The sequence below is a fragment of the Glycine soja genome, chromosome 1, assembly GCF_004193775.1.
Source record: "Glycine soja cultivar W05 chromosome 1, ASM419377v2, whole genome shotgun sequence".
NCBI lineage: Eukaryota > Viridiplantae > Streptophyta > Magnoliopsida > Fabales > Fabaceae > Glycine > Glycine soja.
Genome location: NC_041002.1, coordinates 4003343 through 4028318, shown reverse-complemented (window position 1 = coordinate 4028318; position 24976 = coordinate 4003343). Strand labels below are relative to the sequence as shown.

Genomic DNA, 24976 nt, shown 5'->3' with positions numbered 1-24976 from the left:
AATATTATTATTAGTTATTGACTTATTGGTGTTGTCATTGTCAAATTCATGTATTGTTATGTAAAACATTATTAATAATTCAAATGCATGTTTTTACCTAACATCTCAAAAATTTTAAACACAAAAGAGTACTTACCTTTCAAAAATTATAAATTATTTTTGTTGCTAGAGATATAAGGTGAAGTAAATTTAATATTTTCTGTTAACAAAAATAATATTGTAAGAAATTATTATGTGAACTGTCACTGGTTTCTTTGACGTTGGTGGTGGTGGAAACCACGCCACTGAAAATGCTTCTGTATATAAAGTGTCTCTTACCTATCATCATCATGGACATTGAATAATTAATATCATTTCCATTGCTTATCTTGACACCTCTCTCTTCTGTAGTGCTCTGCAGTTGTTGGTTTTCATTTTTTCTTCTTCTTTAAATTGTCAATATTTATTATGTTTTGGTGAGTTATTTTTCTTTGGGAGTAAGTAGTGTTTGGTTTTTACAGACCTTCTTCCAGTTCTTTTTACTGTACTATTTTATAAAAAATATTAAAATTGAATGTAAATGAATTTCATATCTTATTAAAAGTATAAATTACATTTGATACTTATTATATAGAAATAAAAATAATAATAAAAAGATATTATCAAAGAGTTTAAAATTATTCTTTTCTAAATAACCTTTTGGTAAGCTTTTTAGTTTTTACAGGTTGTAAAAAGAGTTTCGATTTAAACCAATACAGTTCTTTATGCTATTAATTATTTTAAAAGTTGAAGATATAAAATATATTTTATAGTTACCGTAAAAAGTAAGACAATAAGAAGATGTAGAAAGAAAATAAAATAAGTTGCAGGACTCCTAAAAATGGGAAGTATGAGTGAAAAAATATAGATATAACAAATAATTTATGATAAAAAATAAGAAAAATTTGAGTTATTTTTTTTAAAGAAGTACTAATAATAATTTAACAAGAAAATATAAATATATAATAATAATAATAACCCATAAAAAATTAGTAAAGAAAAATAATAGATATTAATTATATATCTATTTGTTTATTATAATTATGGTCTTAAATTATTTTATACATATAAAAAAATTAATAAATAAATAGATAATAATTTAAATATTAATATTAATATTAATAATTTATTTTTAATATTATTTATCTATCATTAATATTATAAAAAGTATAAATAAAAGTAATTAATATTTCAAAACTTATTTATTTTTATTATACAACAATTATTATGAGTGGAAAAAGTAAACTGTTCACTTTTCATCATCACTAGTTAAAATATTACTACTAACTCCGTACATTTATAACAGTAGTAGTAATTTGTAATGTAATGCATGAATGCATTTTTCAGGGTTTGTAGAATTGAAGAGAAGACTTTCCATTTCCCCATGAATTGAAACACAGAGTTGCATCTTGCATGGGCTTTTCTTTTGTATCGAAGTGGTCAAACATCATTTATGTTCTGCATCTCCAACCACGATAAGCAATTTCAATTTACTCTGCCTGGGATTGGATGGGCATGCTCATAGCTAGCTGTCACAGTAGTAGTGTTGTAGAAAAGATAAATGAACTAAATGTTGGAATAAATATTATAGTTAAAATATCAGATGTTACTAACAGGTGTTTTTAAGAAATTAATTAAAGAAATAAAAGAAAAAAATATTTATTATATAAATTATAGAAAAATCATAAATAATATAAATTTTCATCTTTTTAATAAAAATATTTTTATTTTAAATTTCTTAATCAATGTCCTTAGACCATTAATTATTATTTTTCATGAAATAATCTAAAGTATAAAAATTAAAAAACAATTTTTTTTGGTATTGAGTGAAAAATAATTTGAAAAAGTGCATCTCAATAACCTTTTTTAATTCTTTAATTAATTCCAAATTTAAAATATTATATTTTTAATATATTAAATATATTATTTTTATTGGATATATATTTGATCTTTTAATTAATTGACATGTATAATGATGTTTTATTAACGTATGCTATCAATATAGTGCAAGGTAGTGCATTTATTAATATATTAAAAAGATTAACATATGCCAATATTTAATATCTTTAAATTTTTAAGGCATCTAACAATTTTAAAATAATTGATAAATAATAAAATGTGATTTTTATGTAGTAATCTACTTCCTTCATTTTAAAATAATTCTTGTTTTAGGTTGTTTTACATAAATCAATTTTTTTTTTTACAAAATCAACCTTTCATTATCATTAATTCAATTTTATATTTTGTAGTTCTTCATTAATATACTATAGATATAAGTGAAAAAAATAATTAAAATTATATTAAAAAATTAAAATAACAATTCAATAAATATTTTTTATATAACAATTATAATGAAACATGTAAGTTTATCTGAAGTCATAACAACAGGCTTATAAAATTTACTTGACAGCAACGGACATTCCATGCTTTTCCTTAAAAAGTATTATTTGTTATCAAATGAATACTATACGAATTTGGATATAAGCAAATATCAGATTGGTATAGCAGTACACTGAGAGAGAGCGCAAAATTAACCTTCTAATTTCAACAGACACTTTTAAGAACTTACCATTTGAATAAATATTTTTTATCATAATAACTTCAAGTACCAAAATTCATTCACGTACTATTTGATGTAGTAGTATTTACATGCTGAATTCAATTTGAAATCATACAAGCTTATGTATGACAGCGACAATAGTATTTGGCAGGTAGTTATTGAAAATCCACATATACTTGTACTTTTAGAACATGTTCAATGTTGGATCTTAAAGATAAATCTTAAATTGAAGATATGATCTTTTCTAGATCTAATAATAAAATACCTCTTAAAATCTTCACTGTGTAGATCCCTTCATCCCTGTGCAACCAATACCCCATTCTCTTTAAATTTTCCTAATTACTATTACTATACTTATATTCTTACAAAATAAAAAAAAAGTTCAATATACAAAATATAATCAAAATATAATCAAAATACTAGTACATGAGTAGTATTGATTAACGCAGTTAATAGGGAGCGCGTAAGAGCGTTTTCAGACGCGTGAATCACGTATCCATCCAGTTTAATAATTTAAATAAAAACACGCATTCGAATAATAATATTTTCCAAAATTGTAAAAAAGGAAATAAATACTATTAAAAAAAACATAAATAGTGACACAGATGGCAAAAGGAAAAGTACAAAAAAGAGAAAAAGAAAACAAAACTCCTTACTTAACAGCAGCAGCCAATGTGTTAAAACATGACGTCCCCTTCCCTTTAGAGAGAGAAAGAGAAAAAAAAGAAAAGAAAAGAAAAAACAGAGAGAGAGAGAGACAGTGATGACTGAATGAAAAAAAAAAAATGAATCTCGTATAAGTAAGTCATAGATATCTTTCTCAGAACTTCAGCTCTCTCTCTCTCTTTCTCTCTCTGGAACTTCTTCTCTCCTCAACGCTGGTTCCAGAGAAACCCAAAACAAAACTGCGTCCTCTTTAAAACGCACCATCAATACAAAGAAAGAAAGTTTTCAAAACGCAAAAGCCAAGAACCAAAACAAGAAGAACAATGCCATTTTTTTTCTAGCACCCTTTTGTTTCCTTCCACCAAGAACCGGTTTTGCCACCGACCCATTTCTCCAAATGCTTCCCCTCCGCCTAAGCGCCGTCGTTTCCTCACTCATTCTCTGCTTCCTCTTCCCGCCACTGCTCTGCCTCGGAATCCGCTCTTTTCCCACCACCGCAGACGACGGCGCGTTCTTCCACTATTCAGAAGCGCCGGAGTACCGAAACGGAGCGGGTTGCCCCGTTTCGTCAACCCGTGTTTCCCTCCCTTCATGCGACCCTTCTCTGGTCCACATCGCCATGACCCTCGACTCCGGCTACCTCCGCGGCTCCATCGCCGCCGTGAACTCCGTCCTCCGCCACTCCTCGTGCCCGGAAAACGTCTTCTTCCACTTCATCGCCGCCGAGTTCGACCCGGCTAGCCCGCGGGTCCTGACCCGACTCGTCGGCTCCATTTTCCCCTCTCTGAACTTCAAAGTTTACATCTTTAGAGAAGACACTGTAATAAACCTAATCTCTTCTTCAATCCGACAAGCCCTAGAAAACCCCTTGAACTACGCGCGCAACTACCTCGGCGACATGCTCGACGCGTGCGTGTCCCGCGTGATCTACCTCGACTCCGACGTCGTCGTTGTCGACGACGTTGGCAAGCTCTGGCGCGCCCCAATCACGCGCGAGCGCGTGATCGCCGCGCCAGAGTACTGTCACGCGAACTTCACCAAGTACTTCACCGACGAGTTCTGGAACGACCCTCTACTCTCGCGCGTGTTCAGCACGCGCAAGCCGTGCTATTTCAACACCGGGGTGATGGTGATGGATTTGGCGAAGTGGAGGGAGGGGAACTACAGGAGGAAAATTGAGAACTGGATGGAGTTGCAGAGGAAGAAGAGGATTTATGAATTGGGTTCTTTGCCACCCTTTTTGCTTGTGTTTGGTGGGAACGTTGAAGCGATTGATCATAGGTGGAACCAGCATGGGCTTGGTGGGGATAATCTTAATGGGGTGTGTAGGTCTTTGCACCCTGGTCCTGTGAGTTTGCTTCATTGGAGTGGGAAAGGGAAACCTTGGGTTAGGCTTGATGAGAAGAAGCCTTGTCCCTTGGATAGTCTTTGGGAGCCTTATGATTTGTATAAACAGGTGAAGGATAGAGTCAGAGATCAGAATTGGGGCTTCTCTTCTTCTATTTTGGTTGGCTATGCTCATGACTTGTTATAATGATGATGGTGATTCTTTGGTACATTTGTTGTTGCAGAGATTCTTTGTTAGCAGTGTACAGTACACAGATTGGGTAGAAGAGTGATTGAATTGGGGTTCTTCATTATTCTTTCTGTAGAGTTTTTTTTTTTGTTAAGGTGTTTAAATTCTTGTGATTTACAGAATATGGAATATGGATTCTTTTTTGTTTTTCTGCTGCTGGGGGGGTTCCATCTCTTGGAACGATTTTGGTGGGTTGGTTGAGTTCTTTTGTATGGGACCATTGGTTGTAATGTGGCAACAAACAAAGTGCAGAATAACAGATAGTTGTTTCAATTGTTTTATTTGGATTGGGTTTCTATCATCCCTTTGTTTCCTTTCCTACCTGTGACTATTGCACATTCAATGATGTAGTGAGGTCACCATTAGACATTGAATGATGAAGTGAGAGGTCTCGATTTGTTTTTAACAGAAAGAAAACTATTCATTTGGTTCTTATGGTTCTTTTCATTATAAGTTTTAACTTTTTTACGAAAAAGATTGTAAATTTTGGTCTTCTATTTAAATACAGAGAATATTTTTTGGCAGATGGTTCGATTTGAGTGATTATTTTTGTTTTCAATTTTTTAAGATTTATAAAATATATATCGAGAAAAAAATATTTTATGATATTACTACGTTTTCACTTCTTTTAAAAAAATTAACAATATCAATATGTTGTTTTCAATTTTAGATTTATTTTTTACTAAATTTTAAGTAAACTTATTTATTTTTATTTTTTAAAAAATAAAAACAGAAAACATTCCATCTAAATGTTACCGTAATTTTCTTTAATAAATTGTTACGAAAAACTGTTAAAAAATTATATATATATATATATATATATATATATATATATTATAATGTAAAAATTAAAATGAAAAAAATATAAAAATAAAATGAATAATTTAAAATTTGTTTGATGTTTCCTCTTTTGGGGGAAAAAAAGGGGTTAAAAAAGAAATTGGTAGCTTAAGATGCATGTGATGGCACATTTCCACTTGTCATGTTATGATTAAGAATTGATCACGGAATCACAATGTTATACAAATAAAGTGCATATGAAAATGAATGGTTAGTGCAACAAGTGCTAGTAGGTTCCCCGGTTGTTTCCTTTGTCTTCAGGAAACTGAAATGCCTAACCTAAGTGATCGTAAATTTCACTTATAAAAAACTTTAGACCCCACCCAGCTCATGTTATTTGGAAAGTTCTTCGCGTAAGGATAAATCATTGCAAATTTCATCTTCACTAACAATTTTCTTCACAAGCGTTATGTCATGGACTCTTCTCAACTCTGAAGACTTGGATGGGAATCCAAGGAAGGCAATGATAGGAATTTGTATAAGAATAAGAATAATAATATCCTGAATTATTGGTTTGAAGGTATGTTAAACTTTTTATTTATTTCCCTTCTTGTGTGAGTCATTTATGGGGAGAGGACTTGAGTGCCATGTGTATAACATAACATGAAGTCATGGCTTGCTATGCTGGTTTACAAAAGTTGACTAGATGAGGTGTACCGTTATAATGTCAGTTTCAAATGAAATTTCGTGTTTGCTTACGGAACTAAATTAAACTATAGGAGAAATTGGGATAATATAATTTGTAGCAAAACATACTGGCAATTTGCAATTACAATATTTGCAGCATGTCTTCAACAAAAAAGAGTTCTATAAAACAATGATTGGGGAACAAAAATTAAAATAGTTATTGCAGTGATATTATTTTATAAACAGGGGAAACAAAACTTATGCTTGCAGACTTTCGAATATAGCACATGACTCTATTTTATTTTGAATTTTTTTTTAACGTTTTAGAACCATGTATTTCCTCCATTAAAATCGTAATACCTAACATGCATGATTATTTTTTTATTTTTGAGACAATTCGAGAACTGTCAAATTAAAAGCACACTAGTTGTCCAAAGAGACGGTGTTGAAGGAATAAACATTAAAATTTCGAGTACAAAACATGTTGGCATTTGCCAATTGCATTATTTGCGTCATGTCTGCATCAAAAATGACATCAAAAGAACATTTGAGGAACAAATGTAAAGTAGTTATTGCAGTGGCATAAGCAGAGAAATAACTTTTGCTATGGAGGATTGCATAATGGGTGGAGCCTATAGACATTCAAATCACCAGGCATTCACTTTTTCATTATCCTTACAAGAAAGTGCCAGCTATTTAAATTGTGTCAACAAATTAAAAATAGGAAAACTGATCAATCCAATCAAAGAGGAAAAAAAAAAAGGACAAGCATACTTCACTCCACAATAATATTCAATACATGACTCAGATCAACCATTGGATTTTAATTTGATTATTAAACATTGTAATGTGGCATGATGGTTTGTATGTCTCTTTCTTTTCATTTTTAAATACACAATCTGACATTTTAAATATGCCAATCTAACCCCATGTTCCCACCTAGGATCCCAAACAAAATGCAATAAGAAATTAAGTACATTGGTAAAATGGTAACCATAATTGGATCACCTCCATGAGCAGCATAATCAAATTAATCATCCTCCAAGGTTTCTACGAATAGTTTCCACTTCTCCTTTGGAAATTTGGAAAGCCTTCTTAAGAATGTCATCAGGGATTGGAGGCTTGCTAGCAAATGTTGCAAGTGATGCAATTTGTGCACCTGGGTTTTGGCTATTGAGACCGGATATGGCAATTGCTGGTTCCCTGGAATCACTATTGAACAAGAAGTGGACCAGGCCCTTTGGGAACACAAACGACTCACCGGGCCTCAAGTTCTGGGTAAAGACACGGTTACTTGTGTCAACAAAGCCCACAAGAAGCATTCCCTTAAGGCAAGTTGTCACTTCCGAGGCCCGTGGATGTGAGTGAGGTGGCACGATCCCATTGCCCGCTATGTCAACCCGGACCAGTACCAGGCCCAAGGTGTTAAGCCCAGGAAGATTAGCAGTGGTGGTGGCTGTGACACTGAAGCCAAATTGGTTGCTAGTGTTGCCAGTTTTTGATAAAGCAGATGTGACAAAATGGGAGGAGGAAACTTTATCTGGGTCAATGCAAGGCACCCCATTAATGAAAAATTCACTTTTGCTATCTGCTACACAATAATCTTGAAGTGGATCAGGGTCGGGTCGGGTTTTACCCAATAGAAGGGAAAGGGTGAACAAAAAAATCAATGGGAGAGAGTGAAAATGGGTTCTCATTTTTGCTATAATTGATGAAACAAGTCAAAGGACAATAATATTTTATGTCCTATGTTATAGTGTGAATTCTAACACCATAAGCCAAATTGTATATATACATGTACAAGAGAAAGAGCAGGTGGTGGATGTTGATATTTGTTTAACTTTAATGTGGTATTGTGGGGTGAGGTGATTGAGTAGCTTAAGAGCATAGGATAAGGGAGGGACAAAGGCAAAGCTTAAAGTAAATATGATCAAGTCATATTAAGCCACACAAAGGGGTGATGTCTACGTTCTATTTGACTGAAAATGGTTTGTGATTAATTAACATGCTTTATGCTTAGCATTCCCAGGCCAAGTCCAATGTTGCTAATCTCATTCTTTGATTGGGCTTGGGCCCATTCATGGACCAGCACAATATAATTTAAAACGCTGTCGTTTGAGGTAGTAGACACTGATACGCCATCGTTTTTTTTTGTTCTTATTTGAGGTAGTAGGGACTAGGGACTATCACACTTTATATTATATGATACTATTGCAAAAAAGAGACTTCATGTTTGAACTTGGAAGTTATCAATATATTATATACATAATGGAGTGTAATTTGTTTTGAAACATGTAATTATTTCTCTGGAAGTTAAAATAAAATACTATAATGATGTTTTATAATAATTGAAGATAAAATATTAAGAAGAAAGATGACACTAAATAATATTATTTCGTTTATTATAATTATAGACTATAGATAATATAGGAAATTTTTAGTTCAGCCAACTCAATCATGGGCCACATGTGGTTCAAGTGACATATAATAATAAATATTGAGACCCGTCACATGCAACCTTTCCACACGCCGCGCAAGTGTTCAGCTTTTGTTCATGTGGGCCTTCCTTCCTTGCCTTGCATTGCATGCTTGATCACTTGATCTGATCTAAATTCTAACTATCACCGCCTTGGGGTTATTGGGTTTCTTTCTTTGAACCATCTAGAGATATTCGTTAGTTTAATTAGAGGGAAAAATTTTAAGTATGGTTGTGACTTGTGACTGATCTTGTTTTATTATTCAATGCATGGCTACTTTGTTTAATTGAAGCTCTATAACTTGAGACAGCTAATATCATTTATCTGTATAATTATTTGCTAAAAAGGGTATATTATAGTATCCTTTTGTTCCTTTATATATATATATTACCTTGTCCAAGGTTTTCCCATCATCATTCTATGTCCTTTCGTTATGATCCCTGAACTGAAGTCTAATCCAAACTGATTCAACATTGGCCTCCCTGGAAAGAGGTGGTACTTATTACCATTAAAAGTTAAATCTTCTTTTAGGAATGCAATCACAGTTATGATCTAGTTCTTGCTTTTGGGGGATATTGGATTGTTTGTGATTGAATTTTTCATCTTAGGAGTTTCCTCAAGTACCACAAGCAGACAAAGGGTGTCGTTACTGTAGAAAAGTGAAGTAGAAATTGATGTAAAGGAAAAGAAGAAAAAAACAGAGTATTCTCATATTCTGATATTTTCTCACTCCAAAATCCACATGCACATGTCCCTGCTATTCCCTTACTCATCATTTGCTGCAAAATTATTTTCAAGACTCTTTCTTTTTGTCCCATTGTGAGCATTTTACTCCTGGTCTTTTCAGTGAGATATCCAGGAATGATTATTCCCCAATTGCTTCTTTACAGGCCAGACTGTGCATAGCTTCCGTGTGTCTTTGGGGCTGTAGCTAAGTAGTAATTTACTTTCATGGGTGAATTTCTTGTGGATGCAACAGTGTTTGAAGATAAGAAGGTAAACCCCATTTTTCATAAGGTTGTTTCAGATTAGAAATTGATTTCTTTTTTCATTACAATTATTATTTGTTCCTTGCGAATCTGTCTTGCTCTATGGTTGGTCTTGGACTTGGATTTGGATCACATATCCCAATTTATGACTGTTAAAATCCTGTGTTCTTTTTGGTGTTGTTTGTGAGTTGTCTCCTTGTGTTGGTTGTCTTCAATTATGCACACAAGTTTTTGTTTTTTTCCCTGATGTTGAAGCAGATGGGAGAGGGTGCTGCTGCTTCCAATCCTGCTTTGCAAGTGTCTGTTTCGTTTGGTAGATTTGAGAACGATTCCTTGTCTTGGGAGAGATGGTCCTCTTTCTCTCCAAACAAGTACTTGGAAGAGGTTGAGAAGTGTGCCACACCTGGATCAGTGGCCCAGAAGAAAGCCTACTTTGAAGCACATTACAAGAAGGTTGCCGCCCGGAAAGCCGAATTGCTGGCTCAGGAGAAGCAAAGGGAGAAAGATTCTTTCGGATCAGAAGAACATAGTGGAATAGATCTGAGTGGTAACACTGATGCAGAACATGATATATCCAACAACACTCAAGGTTCCAGTGAAGGGGTTGAGCATGAAACCAGTTCTGCTGGTGAGATCCATAAGACTCATGTTAATGAATCTGAGGAGGAATTTGCAGTTTCAAGGGATTACCAAAGTTCATCAGTTCAGGTAGAGAACAAGGAACTGGAAAGTAGATCACATAGTTCCTACCAGATAGATGAACCTGAAAATGTATGCAAGAAACAAGTGGAAAGTCCTAACAACAACATTGAAGCTGAAGATGTGAAGGAAATTTCACATGTTGTGTACAAGGAGACAGGAAAGGCTTCAGAAGGTGAAGTAAAAGATGTGAAATTGAATCATCCAAAGGAATCTAAGGTTTGCTTTAATTCATATATCCATCAAATTCATGTTCTTTCTTAAAGGTTGGCTATTTGGTTAGCCTGGTTTTTAATTTCTCATCATCTATTTTGGACAGGTTAAGTCTGTGAGTAAGGGTAGCAATGCAGCCAGGACTAAGAAGAAATCAATGCTACCTACTTCTAAGGCATCCCCAATTTCAACACCAAAAAGTTCAAAGCCTGCATCAACAACTCCTACCAAAACAGTGACACCTGCTTCTTCAACTAGAAAGGGAAGCTCTCCATCTTTGACTAGGAGGCAAATTACTTCTAGTGGGGAGAGCAGAAAATTTGCTAACAAACCTTTGCACATGTCTTTGAGCTTGGCTCCAAGTAATCCTGATCCAGCTCCTCAAAGTACCATGAGGAGATCTTTAATTATGGAGAACATGGGGGATAAGGACATAGTCAAACGAGCATTTAAGACATTCCAGAACAGTTTCAACCAGCCAAAAACTTCTGTTGAAGACAAATCTTTGATAAAGAAGCAGGTAATTGGAAAATCTTCATGGACAACTGTTCAATGTTGACAAATGTTTTTTTTATACAGTATAAATGGTTATTCTTAAACTGCACAAAATCAGATTGATTAAAAAATGTTTTCCTCTTAATTTCCTGGGCAGGTTCCTTCAAGGGGAACTGTGTCAAAGGTTCCAACATCTACAACTTTGAGGAAAGAAAATGGACGGTAAATTTTTTAATTTTTTAATCTGCGTTGATAATGTGTTTTCATTTGCACAAGTTTCATTGCTTTTATGTATTTTTCATAGTCCTTTTCTCTTTATCTCTTAATGTGTTTAAGATTACCAATTTACCATCTGATGAGATCATGTTTTTGTGGGTCGTTTTCTTTTGGGAGAATTCTAACCAAGGAAACCATAGATAAATGTAGGATAGAGGAGGAGACGTAGGAAACTATTGTTATACAAATTCATTCAAATATATTTTATAACTTGTGATTTTTTCCAACAGCATCTCTTGTAATTTTAATTGAAATTTCTCCTTAAGTTGAAATTTTCTGTATTCATGTAGAATTTATTTTTGAATAGGCCGACTAAGGTTGAGAATTTGTATCAAAGTGGAAATGCTGTACGAACTACTTTGGGTCCAAAAAGAGACATTAGAGCAGAGAAAGGGAAAGAGGTAGGACTAACTCTTGATGTTTGTCTATTACATTTCAGTGCCTGTAATACCAAGAATATTCATTAGATTAGTAAAATTCAACTGACTAAATTATACTTTTTCACCTTTTGTTTCTTAATCAGTCTTCAAGAAAAATAGAAGAAAAATCTAACACAAAAGGGGTGGAAAGAACACGTCTTCAATCAAAAGTGAAGGTAAAGGCACTCTTCCATATTCCAAAATGTTTCTCTAGAAATGACTAGCATTTCCTACATTCCATCCTGCCTATAGCTTCACTTGAGTGTGTCTGCATATATTTGGTTTATTAGAGATAATTGTTTAAAGATAGCCTGCATAATGATACTAAGAAAAATGCTTGAATATATTCTCTGTACTATTAACTGAAATTTATTAGAAATCACAATAACTTGTGGGTCCCACTTCTTATTTAATAAACTTCACACATGAATTTATAGTTTTTAATAAAATTTAACCAAGAATAAATAATTTGTTAGACAATCTGTTGCTAGCACTCATGGTAATAATATAATGGGAGATATGGGGTTATTAGATGGACATTTCTATTTTCATCTATATAATAAGCATAAATGGATTGTCTCAACTCTGTGTGCCTCAAACACAGGAGGAAAAAGAGGCAGAGATGAAAAGGCTAAAACATAATGTCAAAGGCACATCCTCACCAGCTTTTAACCGTGGTCAAAAAGTAGTGAAAAGTCGTCCTGAAAAGGTATAAGCTATACATTTTATCTGATATATGTACCCTACATAAATTGTTAATTTTTGTCGGCTGACTGTTTATTACCTTCTTTTTCTCTTTGGGTAACAGCTGACTACTTCTTTGCATTTAATGCTATAAAGCAATCTTAAAAACAACTTTTATTGATTGCATTATGTTTCTGGAGACAAATGTGCAAATGACTAAAATAATAAAACTTAACTTTTAATTGAAGTAAGCTAAAACTTGTGTCCCTCAACTTATAACTAGTTGTTTTGTTTTGCTGAAAAGATAAACCTGTTTTCTGCCAAATGAGCATAGTGGTTGGTGGGTCATACTATAGATAATAATAAAATTTCTTGTTTATATTATACATTCTAACATTTCTAGGATTATAGTGCCATTAAGAATGTATGATATCAATGTTTGCATGCTGCTATCTTGTTAGTAATTAAACTATACTATCCCATCAAGCCAAATATATAATGTCCTTAGGTTTCCTAAATTCAAAACTCACATAAAATCTAGCTGTTGAAGTTGGCTTCTGTTTTTTTTTCTTACAGATATATTTGGCATGATTTGTATATTACTTTAGAAATATTATGCGATGATGCTATGTAGTGCACCTTACTTTTAGAATATTGAGAGCTCTATAAATACTATTAATGTGCTATATCAATTATTTATACACATCAATATGTACCAATGGGTGGGGTAATGCAAAAGACGCCATTAAAGGAAAGCCTACTCCATTAACTGTTGTTGTGCCATTTCTACTCATGCAGGGTGATGCTAAAACTTAGAATCCTTGGTGGCCCCACAGGTGCTAAAGATAAAGAGAGCAGAAGGAGAAAAGAGGTTAATACACCAGTGTGTCAGGTAGATCTGAATGTTCAGGGGAAATGTTTGTGGAATCAGTTCAACGCCATGATATTCTTGTTCAGTAAACAACAGCAGCACAATCTTCTAGTTAAATATAGGAGCTTATGATTATGAACATTGTGAGGAGTAGAAGGAAGGAGAAGGCATAATTTATTGATGATAATTTTCTTCCTCGCGCCCCTCTTTAGGCAATATGTTGGTTAGAAAATAAAATTGAATAAATGTTTGTGATGTTAAAATGTGCATATATCTCTTGCAATTGATTGCATCATTTTTCTTCTTTTCTATCCGTCCTGTGGGTGCTTGATATGGTTTTTAACGTGTTGTAGACCATGTATCTCTAAGAGTTCAACTCATCCATCTCTCCATAAACGTGCAAAGATGCAAGACATTGTTACATTGGGAAACATGATTGAAGAATTTTCAGAATCAAGGAACAAGACTAATTAAGTGGGTTACACAATGCAGATTAAGTTCAGTATCAAATGTTCTCTGCAATGTACACTAACGGAAGTAAATATTGCTGACTATGCTACCTATACGTGGAAAAACTCTTCTGCTAGCTATTTCAATATTTGAACAATTGTACAGATAGGCATAGGCTCTCCTACTTTTTTCCTTTTGTTTTTCTTATTATCCTTTCTTTTCTACCCCCTCCCTATATACGTAGTTGAGTATAAAGGGAAAAAAACCTGTGTAAATGAGTACAGTTATTTAGTTGTCTAATAATAGTTTTGCATGTACCCAAATGCATTATGAATGTATAAGAAGGAAGGTACAGTTGTCACTAAAAAGTTAATACCACACAACCTGTATAATAAAGAAGAAACTTACTAAAAGAAACTTGCAGAAATAATCGTCAGTAGGAAGTCAATTTATGAATGTTTTCTGACGCATACTGAGACTAAGATAGTAATGCCAAATTTGTCGTGTATTTTGCAGAAGCAAATCTGATTCATTATCTTGATGAGTTTAGTTAAAAGAAAATCATTGATGACATGAGTTCAATGCATTAGATCTGTTTCCTTTGTGAACTACGCTAAGAAAACAAATTTGGCGTCATAGCTGATAAATAAAAGAACATCCTTTCATTGAACTAGCAAATACAATGGAAAATGAGAAGAAACGGATCAGGTTACGGACTTCTGGTTGATGACAAAAGAATCTAAGATCTATATATACACGAGACTTAAAAATGCTCAAGAACAATAGTTCTCTGTGCATGTGACACGTACATTTAGAGGTTAAAATTTGGAAAAAATGATAAGGTTACAAGAATGGTTTTAGCTTCTGAATTTGCCTGACACAAACTGGTACATATCAATGCAAAAGCACGCACTGCTTTCACAGTATTTCTAAGCCTCCAATGGTTAGCACTTAGCAGCACAAGGTCCTCTCTGATGAGCCAACAATGGAACAACGCAAGTAATCACTTTGAACTCTGACTTTTAGCACTTCAGCTCCCATGTGTAAATGGTCCAATAGAAAAAAGTTGAATGAATTAGACCAATCCTTGACTTGGATTATCTGCTATATTAAACCTTGCAATGTGACCCCTTAATTTACCTTAGGTGTCTTCCTCTTCTGCATGTTACGAGCAATCTCAATGCATGCTTGATCAACCATTCCCAGAAAATCCTTAACTATGACAAATAGATAAAGAGGGTTTTCTACACTATCTTTTGAAGCTCCTCCTTGATAATAATCTGTCGTTCTTCTCACAAGCTGCATTACCCTTGTTTGCTCCTCCCTCACTAATCTAAGTTCCTCCTCAGCATTTTCAAGAAAATTGTTCATTTCTCTCACAAAGTTTCCTCCCTTGTCATTTCCACACTTGGAAACAAGTTCTCTAATCTCAACAATCCTGGCTGAGAGTGATGAGATTGAACCAACAAAACTTTTGTAATCTGTAACCGCAGCTTTCTTTAAGTTGGGAAACTCAGAACTGATCCCTCCTACAACTGGCAATCCTAGTGTTATGTATTCCCTTTGTCTTTGTTCATTTGAAGCAGCAGAGTTTTTAGAGTCTACACTGCTGTTGCTGTTCCTACTGCTACTACGACTCAAACTGTGATTGCGGTTAAGAACAGCACGTTTTCCTTCTGAACGAACTACTTCTTCAACCACAAAGTGAAGCAATGTGGTTTTTCCATCAGTGCTCTTGACATCAGAGAGCTTTCTGAGAGAAGCCAAGTTGAAAGCTTGAGCATTACCCCTTTGAGTGCCTGCATTCATGCGATTTCCAGCCTTAAGCACTGCTTCAAGAAGCTTCACAAAAATTCCTTGGTTTCGAAGCTCCTTGCACCCCAGCTCAAGAGTCTGCAGAAACTCCTTGATTTCTACAATCTCAGAATCATAATTCAACCTGAATAACAAAGCACTCAAGCGCTTAAATGCTGAAGGAACAGCTTTGAGGATGTGATGTAGGAAAGATTCAGCTGCAGCAAGTTTTGAAGGGTCTCCTTCATGTGCAAGTATAAGTGATTGCTCTTCTTCTGTTGGGGCTACTCTACCAAGCTTTTCAATGGTGTCTGTGTTAAGGCCTTGACCATCAATGAGTGCTTCAATAATTTCTTTACGAGAGACTGCCAGAGACTTCAAAACAATAGCAATGTTTTGTGATTTTCTGGGGTCAAGAATGAAGGTATTCACTGAAGTAGCCAAAGCATCCCTGCTAGGACTCATTGAGTTATTTACTTTTGGGGTATTGTCATTTCGGTTGGTAGCAACTAACCCGAAGAGAGCTTCCATAAGATCATCATCAACCCTGACGTTTAAAAAATCATCAGCCAATGCTAAAATGTAGGAATCAAAATTTAGATATTTAGAAAATCTAGTATATTAGAATTACCTGAAAGAACCACGGTCCATTTTGTCCCACACCATAGAGTGATCAAGGTTGGTAGTCACCTTATCCCAATGCAATGGCTTCAGTTTCACCTCAGGTGAAGTATTTCCTTGCCTAGTTGTGGTACTTGGTGTTCTTTCAATAGGGGTAGGTGGTGGTTTTGATGATGACTTCAAACCACTTGCTTTTGGTGGAGGAGGAGGTGGTGCTGGACTCTTTCTTGGAGGAATTGGTGGAGGAGGTGGTGCTGCTGCTGAGTTCTTTTTATTTGGGATTGGTGGAGGAGGTGGTGGTGCTGCTGCCGAGTTCTTTTTAACTGGGATTGGTGGAGGAGGCGGTGGCAGTGCTGAGCTTTTTATACCTGCGATTGGTGGTGGAGGAGGTGGTGCTGGTGCTTGATTATTTATATCAGTTATTGGTAGTGCAGGACTTGTAATGTTTGAAATTGATGAGAAAGAAGTGTTGAGTGGTTTTGGTGATGAAGGAGTAAAGGGTGGAGAAGGTGATTGAGTAGAAGAGCCTCCAATTGATGAAGGAACACTGGGAGGAGGAGCAGGAGGTGGAATTCTCATGATTGTATATGACTCTTCTGGAAGAAATATATTCATGTGAGAAGTTGAAGATCTGTCTCTAAGCAGAGGAATTTCTTGAATGGACTCGGATCTTTTCCTTTGATTCTCCTCATGATCATCTTCTATTTTATCTTGGGTGCCATCCAAAACCTCCCTTTGGAAATCCTTGTCTGGTAATTTCTTACCTTCAAGTTTTCTCCAATAAACCACATCCAAACCATCCTCATCAACAATTAGTCCCTTGACGTTCCCTTCCATTCTCTCAAACACGTTGACCTGAGGTGCAACGCGCCTATCTACGGCAGAAGCAGTGTTGTTTGTGACCTCCTTTCTCTTCCTTGCTCTGAAGCACCTTTGGACCAAGCAGAAAATCAAACCAGAAACAACTAGAGTACCTGCTGCAGTTGCAGCCACCGCTGTTCCGATCTTACTGCTTGATGAAGAGGTTTTTGATGCAGCTACTGGTCCTGGTGATGGTGGTGATGCTTGTGGCTTTGGTTGTGACTCAGGAGGTTGGATTGGAAAGGGTGGTTTTGGAGTTTGGATTGGATAAAATATTTCGATATTCTGAGGAGTATTGGTTTGGCAATAGCATGTTGGTATTAGAAAACTTTGTAAAACAAAAAGGATCACAAGAAGAAGCATCATGTTCACAGACATGAATGCTGAGGAACAAAGATTACAGCTACAATGATGTTTATGATACTAGAAAGGCTATTGTACTTTTTCTGTTTGATGTTCATTGCAAGTTCTGTCCTTCTTTGTCTTGTGCTATTGGTTTTACTCGCTGAATATTTCAATAGAAGTAAGCAGTTAAATATTATTAGCCTTCCCAGGTGTATTAAATTTTCTCATTGCAATGACCAAGATGACCCTCTTGAATTAAATAATTTGTGCAGTTTAGTTTTGGGATGGTTTAGTCATTTGGCACTTTCATTAAAGATTTGGTCATCCTTTGAAATGCACAAGTGGAAACTGATATACAAAGTCAAACATACTTATTAAGGTACAGGTTTGAAGTGGTACAACCGTGATACAAAGATTTTTTTCAAATGCCTTAAATTTGTCGTACAGTAATCTCGAAAGTCTGACTCAGCTTTTATGTACAAACGTGATTAGGAAATACTAGCAGCCTTTCATATACTATTGATTTTAAAGGCTTAAAATAAGAAGAAATGGGTACCAATTCCATTGTAAAACTTTTAGCTAAAGGATTGGTTGACTCAAGAGGCTCACCGAACTTGGTTGACTTAATGGTCTTCATAAGGACAACCCCATATTGAATATTCTGGTATTCACTATTCGGTATTGAAGTGGCCTAACAATGTGGTGTAGTGGTTGGAGAATGAAAATATGGTTGCATCCCTTGTGGCCCTAGCTTCTTTTAATTAAATATGAAAAATATGTTTTTTTAATAATTTATAGTATCTTATAAATGATATTTTTTAAAAATAATATGTTTATTTTTTGTTAAGATTAATAATATGAATGGTCAAATATTTTTAATGAAATTATGATTGAAAAACGAAATATATTAAATATCATAGCTAATCGAAGTAATTTATTAGATGTTTTATTAATTGTTGACTATGAAATATACTTTATAAAAAAATTGTTTTAATAATAATAAAAATAATAAAGTTTTTTATGTGTATATATATGTGTGTGTTCATATAAAATACACATGTAACATTTATTGAATTTCACAAATATATTACGTTTATTAAGTATCATAATTAATACTATATTACAAGTAAAATTGACTGCTTAATAAAACTAAATACTATAATATGATATAAAAAATAATATGTAGCCAATTATTAAGTATAAAGAATAAGAAATACATTATTATATAAGTTATAAATTTATAAAATAATATTTTTTGAAATTTTCTATTTTGAAATACATTATATAAACTATTATTTTCAATAATAATAAAACAAAATACTTTTTAATGTATATATGTTAAGGGTTATTAAATTTATACTATATTGTTTAATAAATTTTATAACTAGTATGTATCATGATTAATATATTCTAAAAATTAATAGTATAATAACATTAAATATTATATATTATTAAATATAAATTACTAATGATAAAAATTAAGAGATAAAATATTATTGTTATTGTTATTATACAAATATATATTAGATTTTAAATTTTCTATATCAAAATATCTTTTATCATATAATTTTTCAAACATAAAAATAGTAAAAAAAAAATTAATGTATTAAAACATATATTGCATTTAATAAATTTTTAAAAAATATTATATTTAATCAATATCGCATGTAATATATTATAGATAAAATTGACTATCCAATAACATTAAATTGTGTATTTGTTGAATATATATGTAGTCAATTCATTGAGTGTATTTTTTTTAATTAAAACATACATTACATTTTTTAAACTTAATAATAAAGAGTTTATTAGGAATATATTTTTAATTACTGTAAAAAATTTATATTGTCAACAAATAAGAAAATATCTTTTGTTTGATTTTTAAAATAATTATTATAAAAGTCAATAAATTTATTTTATATGAATGATTTATTTATAAATATCTTATATTTAATAAATATCATAATCAATGCTATATTATAATAATGTGGACTCCGTGTAAAATTAAATACTATTTTTATTAAATATAAAGCATAGTCAAATTACAAAATATAAAAGTTAAGAAAAAGTTGTGTGTGTGTGTGTTTAAACCATGGTTCTAATCATTTTCTCAAGTATTCTTTTTTAATTTATTATATTTTATAATATTATATATTATCCTTTGAAATATAATATATGGGATTAAATTTTGTTTTCACATAAATTAGAATATGTATATTTATATAAGTTTTATTTTTAATTTATATATTATATTTATCTTTTAAAATAATACTTGTGATTTAGTGATAACATTTTTTTTCTATACTAAGATATTCATGTTATTTATTGTAACATAGATAAAAAAAATACTATCAATAAATCACATACATAAATAATTTAAAAAATTGAAAATATTGTCATTTTATTTAATTACACATCTTTACTATATAATTTAATTTTAAAAAAATTACATACCTAATTAAATAAAGTCAAATATAAATAAAAATATTACTATAATAAATAATAAGAATATCTTAGTATAGGTAAAAAAACTATTGTCATTAAAGCATATATATAAATATATATTATATTTTAAAAGATAATATATAAGATTATAAAAAATAATAAATTGAAAAAAATAAAGTTTGAATTTTGAACTATTTTTACATAAAAACCTATTTTAATACTCTATTTTGTATTAAATATATGAATGGGCATGTGATTGTAGTGGTAAAGCATTGTGTCACTTGCTCCAAGGATCATGGTTCTCGTCTTTCTTCAAACATTTTTTTAAGTTCTTAATTTTTAAGAAAATATTGATCAACTTTCTAGTCTAGTTAACGTTTAAAATTTAACCGTTAACTGTTGACAAAATATGAGGATGTCAATTTGACTACAAATCAAAAATCTGATTAGGTTGGATTGCTTATCAGATTGTCCATACAATTAACCTGGTGCAATCAAGTTTGACTTGACCGGTTCTATGATTAAATGGATGACTTGGTCCAATTGAACTAGCAATTTGGTTGAATCAAAACAAATTATTTTAAAAAATATACAAAATTTAATGAAAATACAAAAAAAAATTATACACTTAAAAAGACAATTGTTATTTCCACTTAAAAAATGATACACTTAAAAAGAAAATATTCCTATATGTATGTGAAATAATATTTGTATTCTCCCTTTATGACTTTACAAAGCTTGTTGGAGGACATTTGTCTATCATCACCAATTTCATGAACAACTTTGACATGGACAACATTATTGATTTTTTAAAATCTAAAATTTATGTATTTTCCATGACATAAATTAATAATTTTAATACATCGATATTGTATTCTTATTTATTTTATTTGTCATTTTCTGAAGAAAAAAAAAAGAATTAATAATTTTCAAAAACAATATTTTAAAAAATTCTTATATAAAAACACATAAACCAATATTTCAATATTTGAATAGCGTTTAATTTCACTTTTATTACCATCTAATGTTCATCACATTTGTTAGTTTGTAATGGTCTTATAGATCAATAAAATTTAAGTGACGTGATAATTCTAACTTTCTTGGAAGTGGTTGAAAGTAAGAGCGAGAGATTTTACTATAAAAACATAAACATATTGGTCTGAACATGTTGACAATCATAAGCAACATATTCAGATCAAACAACAGAAGTAGAGAAGAAAAATAAATTTCAAAGGAACTTACCTTCAGCCATTGCTATCGACCTTTTTTAGCCTTGACAATTTTAGCTTTCCAGACTCTCACTCACTCAAACTCGATGGTGTGTTTATTTGAAGAGAGAACTAGGTTTGGTGATCAAAACTGAGAACACCCGACTCTATTTATAGAGCTCTACCCATTACAAAGTTCAACCTTCGTGGATCAAAACGTGGGTTGTTGTTTGTTGCTGAATGTTGAAGAAGATAAAGATTGAATGTGGGAAGAAAATTGACCATCTATAGAAATCCATTTCCTATAGAAATCACAACAAAAAAATAATCCATGAATAAAGGAACATAAAATTCCAACATTCTCCCACTTAGTCTATTTAACACAACATTAGTCATAACAAGAAACAATGAGTATTATCTAATAATGAGTATTATCTTCCATGTACCACAATATATCAAGTCTCTCAACTTTACGAATAAGCCATATATTTATTCTAGATCTAATGATATTTCTCAAAATAAATAAACAAATATGTGCACAAAATCATATGAGAAAACATCAAACTATATAAGAGTTTCAAAAATACCAATTGTACTACAATGAAATCACATCATGGAACCAAGTCTCACTCGTACTACATGATCCTTAAAATTCTTTGGTGGCATGTCTTTAGTTAAAGGATCGACAATCATCAACTCAGTGCTAATGTGTTCAAAGATAAGTTTCTTTTCTTTAACATGTTCTCCTATGGTTAAGTACTTGATGTCAATGTGTTTACTTCGACTTTCACTTTTGTTGTTCTTAGCCATGAATATCGCAGCAGAGTTGTCACAATACAACTTCAATGGCCTAAAAATAGAGTCCACAACTCTAAGCCCAGACACAAAACTCTTCAACCATACACCATGCAAGGTAGCCTCAAAGTAGGAAACGAACTCAGCCTCCATAGTGGAAGTAGTAGTCAATGTCTGTTTGGCACTTCTCCAAAATACATCTCCACCAGCTAGCATAAAAATATAAGCAGATGTTGATTTTTGTGAATCAACGCAGCCAGCATAGTCTGAATCTGAGTAACCAATCACCTCCAGACAATTAGTTTGTTTGTACATGAGCATGAAATCCTTTGTTCCTTGAAGATATCTCATCACTTTATTTGCAGCTTTCCAACGGTCAATACTTGAATTACTCTGATATCTTCCCAAAACTCCAACAACATATGCAATGTTAGGTCTAGTGCAAACTTAAGCATACATAAGATTTCTAACAACTAAAGCATATAGAATATTCTTCATGTATTCCCACTTAAAATCATTTTTCGGGCACTGACTCAAATCAAGTTTGTCACCCTTCACAATGGGAGCTACACTTGGTAAACAATCTTTCATGTTAAATCTCTTTAAAACTTTGTTAATATAGGTCTCTTGAGACAAACCCAAAATGCCTCGAGACCTTCCCTATGGATCTTAATGTCAATGACATAAGATGTCTCTCCCATATCCTTCATATCAAAGTTCTTCGAGAGAAATTGGTTCACCTCATATAGTAAATCTTTATCATTAGTTGCAAGCAAAATATCATCCACGTATAACACAAGAAAAGAAATCTTACTCTCATTGACCTTGTGGTATATAAATTGATCCATGATGTTCTCTTCAAAATCAAATGAAGTGATGACCTCATGAAATTTTAGATACCATTGGCGGGAGGCTTGTTTCAATCCATAGATGAATTTATTAAGCTAACAGACTAAGTGCGCACTATCACTAAAGGAGAATTCTTCAGGTTGTTTCATGTAAACCTCTTCCTCTAGATGACCATTAAGGAATGTCGTTTTTACATCCATCTGATGTAACTCAAAGTCAAAATGAGTTATTAATGCCATAATTACTCGAAAAAAATGTTTCTTAGATGCAGGAGAAAATGTCTCTATATAGTTGATTCCTTCTCTTTGAGTGAATCCTTTGGCAACAAGTCTTACCTTATGTCTCTCAATGTTGCCTTGTGAGTCTTTCTTTATTTTAAAGACCCATCTACATCCAATGGCTTTTACACCACTAGGCAACTCGACGAGATCCCATACTTGGTTAGATGTCATAGAATCCATCTAATCTTTCATAGCATTGTATCACAAGTTTGATTCCTTAGAACTCAAGACCTGTGAAAACGATTTAAGATCATTTGCGACTCTAATATTGTAGTCCGATTCTTGCAGATACACCACATAATCACTAGGAATTGTTGACCTTTGACTCTAGTAGACCTTCTTAATGTTGCTTTGATACAAAATATAAAAAATATAAATATATTGGTTTGAACATGTTGACAACCATAAACAACACATTTAGATCAAACAGCAAAAACAAAGAAGAAAAATAAATTTCAAAGGTACCTATATCTGGCCATTGTTATCGACCTTCTTCAGCCTTCACAGTTTTAGCTTTTCAAACTCTCACTTGCTCAAACTCAATGGTGTGTTTATCTAAAGAGAGGAATAGGCTTGGTGATCAAAATTGAGAGCATTCGGTTCTATTTATAGAATTTTGTCTATCACAAAGCTCAACATTCCTAGATTAAAACATGAGTTTTTGTTTGTTATTGAATATTATAGAAGATTAGGATTGAATGTAGAAAGAAAATGGATCATGTACATAAGTCCACTTTCCATAAAAACCACAATAGAAAAACAATCCGAAAATAAAAGAACTTGAAAATTCCAACATGTACTGGTTCCTATTATGAATGGAAGATGCTTCCGTCCTTGTGTCTATAATTTGGGTGGCGTATTTTTGTGTGACAATGATGTTAAGGGAAGGGAAACTAGTGCTATCATATACTGCCAGGCTTGAGTCAGGGTCTGTAACTTATTTATATGGTTCAGCATCCGTGCCTCACGTTGCTGCAACTCTTTTCCGCTTGGTACTTCTTGTGCCTTAATAAAGTTTATTTGGCTGATAAAAAAAAAGGTTTGCGATGCACGTATTGTTTTTTTCTCAACATCCCCACTTTATACTCTTTTAATTTATTTGTCATTTAACTTTCATAATTACTAAAGCCTATCATTTACACAATATATACACACACATTAATATAAGGATAATAATGATCATTTTAAATTTTTTTACATGTGAAAAATGTCAATAAGATGCATGTTTTATTTATAAATGACCTCAATTATTCATTTGATAATATATATATATATATATATAAGAGTTGAATGTATATGGAAGGTGTAAAATAGTTTTGTACTGTCGTCTAATTATAAATTATTATTTAAATTATTTTAAGATAATTATTTTAAAAGTCAACAATATTATTATATATAATAAGTTAGGATTAAATGATTGTGTAAATTTTTTTATATTGATAACTTTTTTCCTCTATATATAATATTAGAAAAAAATAAATAAGTTTCAATGTTATAACAAAAGTTAAATTAGGATTCTCAAATAATATTAGATAACTTATCATAACTTTTCATTTTTATTTGGCTCATATATTTTAGCAACTTTTATTATTTGACTTGATAATGAAACAAAATATTTTTTTAGTTATTTTTATTTTAGACGATCACCTAGAAACCGTGAAAAGAGAAAACGGAAATTAATATAGGTTTCCCTCAACTGATATTTTAGTTTTGCCTTCATTGGATTAGTTTACAATGAGGCATTTATTTTTAGGTAAAATTATAAATTTGGTCTTTTTATTTGTCTAAGAATTTGATTTTGATTCTCCTATAATTTAATTTACGAATTTAATTTTTTAATTTTTTGTAATCTCGTTATTTCAGTGTTTTCAACCTCGAAATTGGACGTTGACTGTTATTTGTCAACGTTGACCGTCA

The 24976-nt window shown here is 32.3% G+C and overlaps 4 protein-coding genes across 6 annotated transcripts; 2 read left to right on the top strand and 2 right to left on the bottom strand.

Annotated features, from left to right (window-relative positions):
* Positions 1–3291: 3291 nt before the first annotated feature.
* On the top strand, positions 3292–5121 carry LOC114410466 (probable galacturonosyltransferase-like 9). The gene has a single exon (XM_028374426.1). The coding sequence runs from the start codon at positions 3642–3644 to the stop codon at positions 4776–4778; it is 1137 nt and encodes a 378-aa protein (XP_028230227.1). The 5' UTR covers positions 3292–3641; the 3' UTR covers positions 4779–5121.
* Positions 5122–7008: 1887 nt separating this feature from the next.
* LOC114410460 (germin-like protein subfamily 1 member 1) lies at positions 7009–8109 on the bottom strand. The gene has a single exon (XM_028374413.1). The coding sequence runs from the start codon at positions 7982–7984 to the stop codon at positions 7322–7324; it is 663 nt and encodes a 220-aa protein (XP_028230214.1). The 5' UTR covers positions 7985–8109; the 3' UTR covers positions 7009–7321.
* An 800-nt stretch (positions 8110–8909) lies between these two features.
* LOC114410443 (protein WVD2-like 7) lies at positions 8910–14196 on the top strand. 3 transcript variants are annotated; one of them, XM_028374397.1, is made up of 10 exons: positions 8910–9256; positions 9373–9466; positions 9655–9760; positions 10012–10671; positions 10772–11185; positions 11318–11382; positions 11744–11837; positions 11960–12031; positions 12460–12564; positions 13338–14183. In XM_028374397.1, exons 3-10 carry the CDS (start codon positions 9716–9718, stop codon positions 13353–13355), a joined length of 1473 nt encoding a protein of 490 aa, XP_028230198.1. In that variant the 5' UTR covers positions 8910–9256; positions 9373–9466; positions 9655–9715; the 3' UTR covers positions 13356–14183. The 3 variants fall into 3 exon arrangements, 2 of the variants coding, with proteins under 2 accessions (XP_028230198.1, XP_028230190.1); XR_003666300.1 differs by having other exon boundaries at positions 8910–9760; positions 13338–13431; positions 13764–14196; XM_028374389.1 differs by lacking the exon at positions 9373–9466.
* Positions 14197–14500: 304 nt separating this feature from the next.
* LOC114410434 (formin-like protein 8) lies at positions 14501–17629 on the bottom strand. The gene is made up of 2 exons (XM_028374377.1): positions 16286–17629; positions 14501–16201 (listed from the first exon to the last, which is right to left on the bottom strand). The coding sequence occupies exons 1-2, from the start codon at positions 17512–17514 to the stop codon at positions 14992–14994; spliced, it is 2439 nt and encodes an 812-aa protein (XP_028230178.1). The 5' UTR covers positions 17515–17629; the 3' UTR covers positions 14501–14991.
* Positions 17630–24976: the final 7347 nt, after the last annotated feature.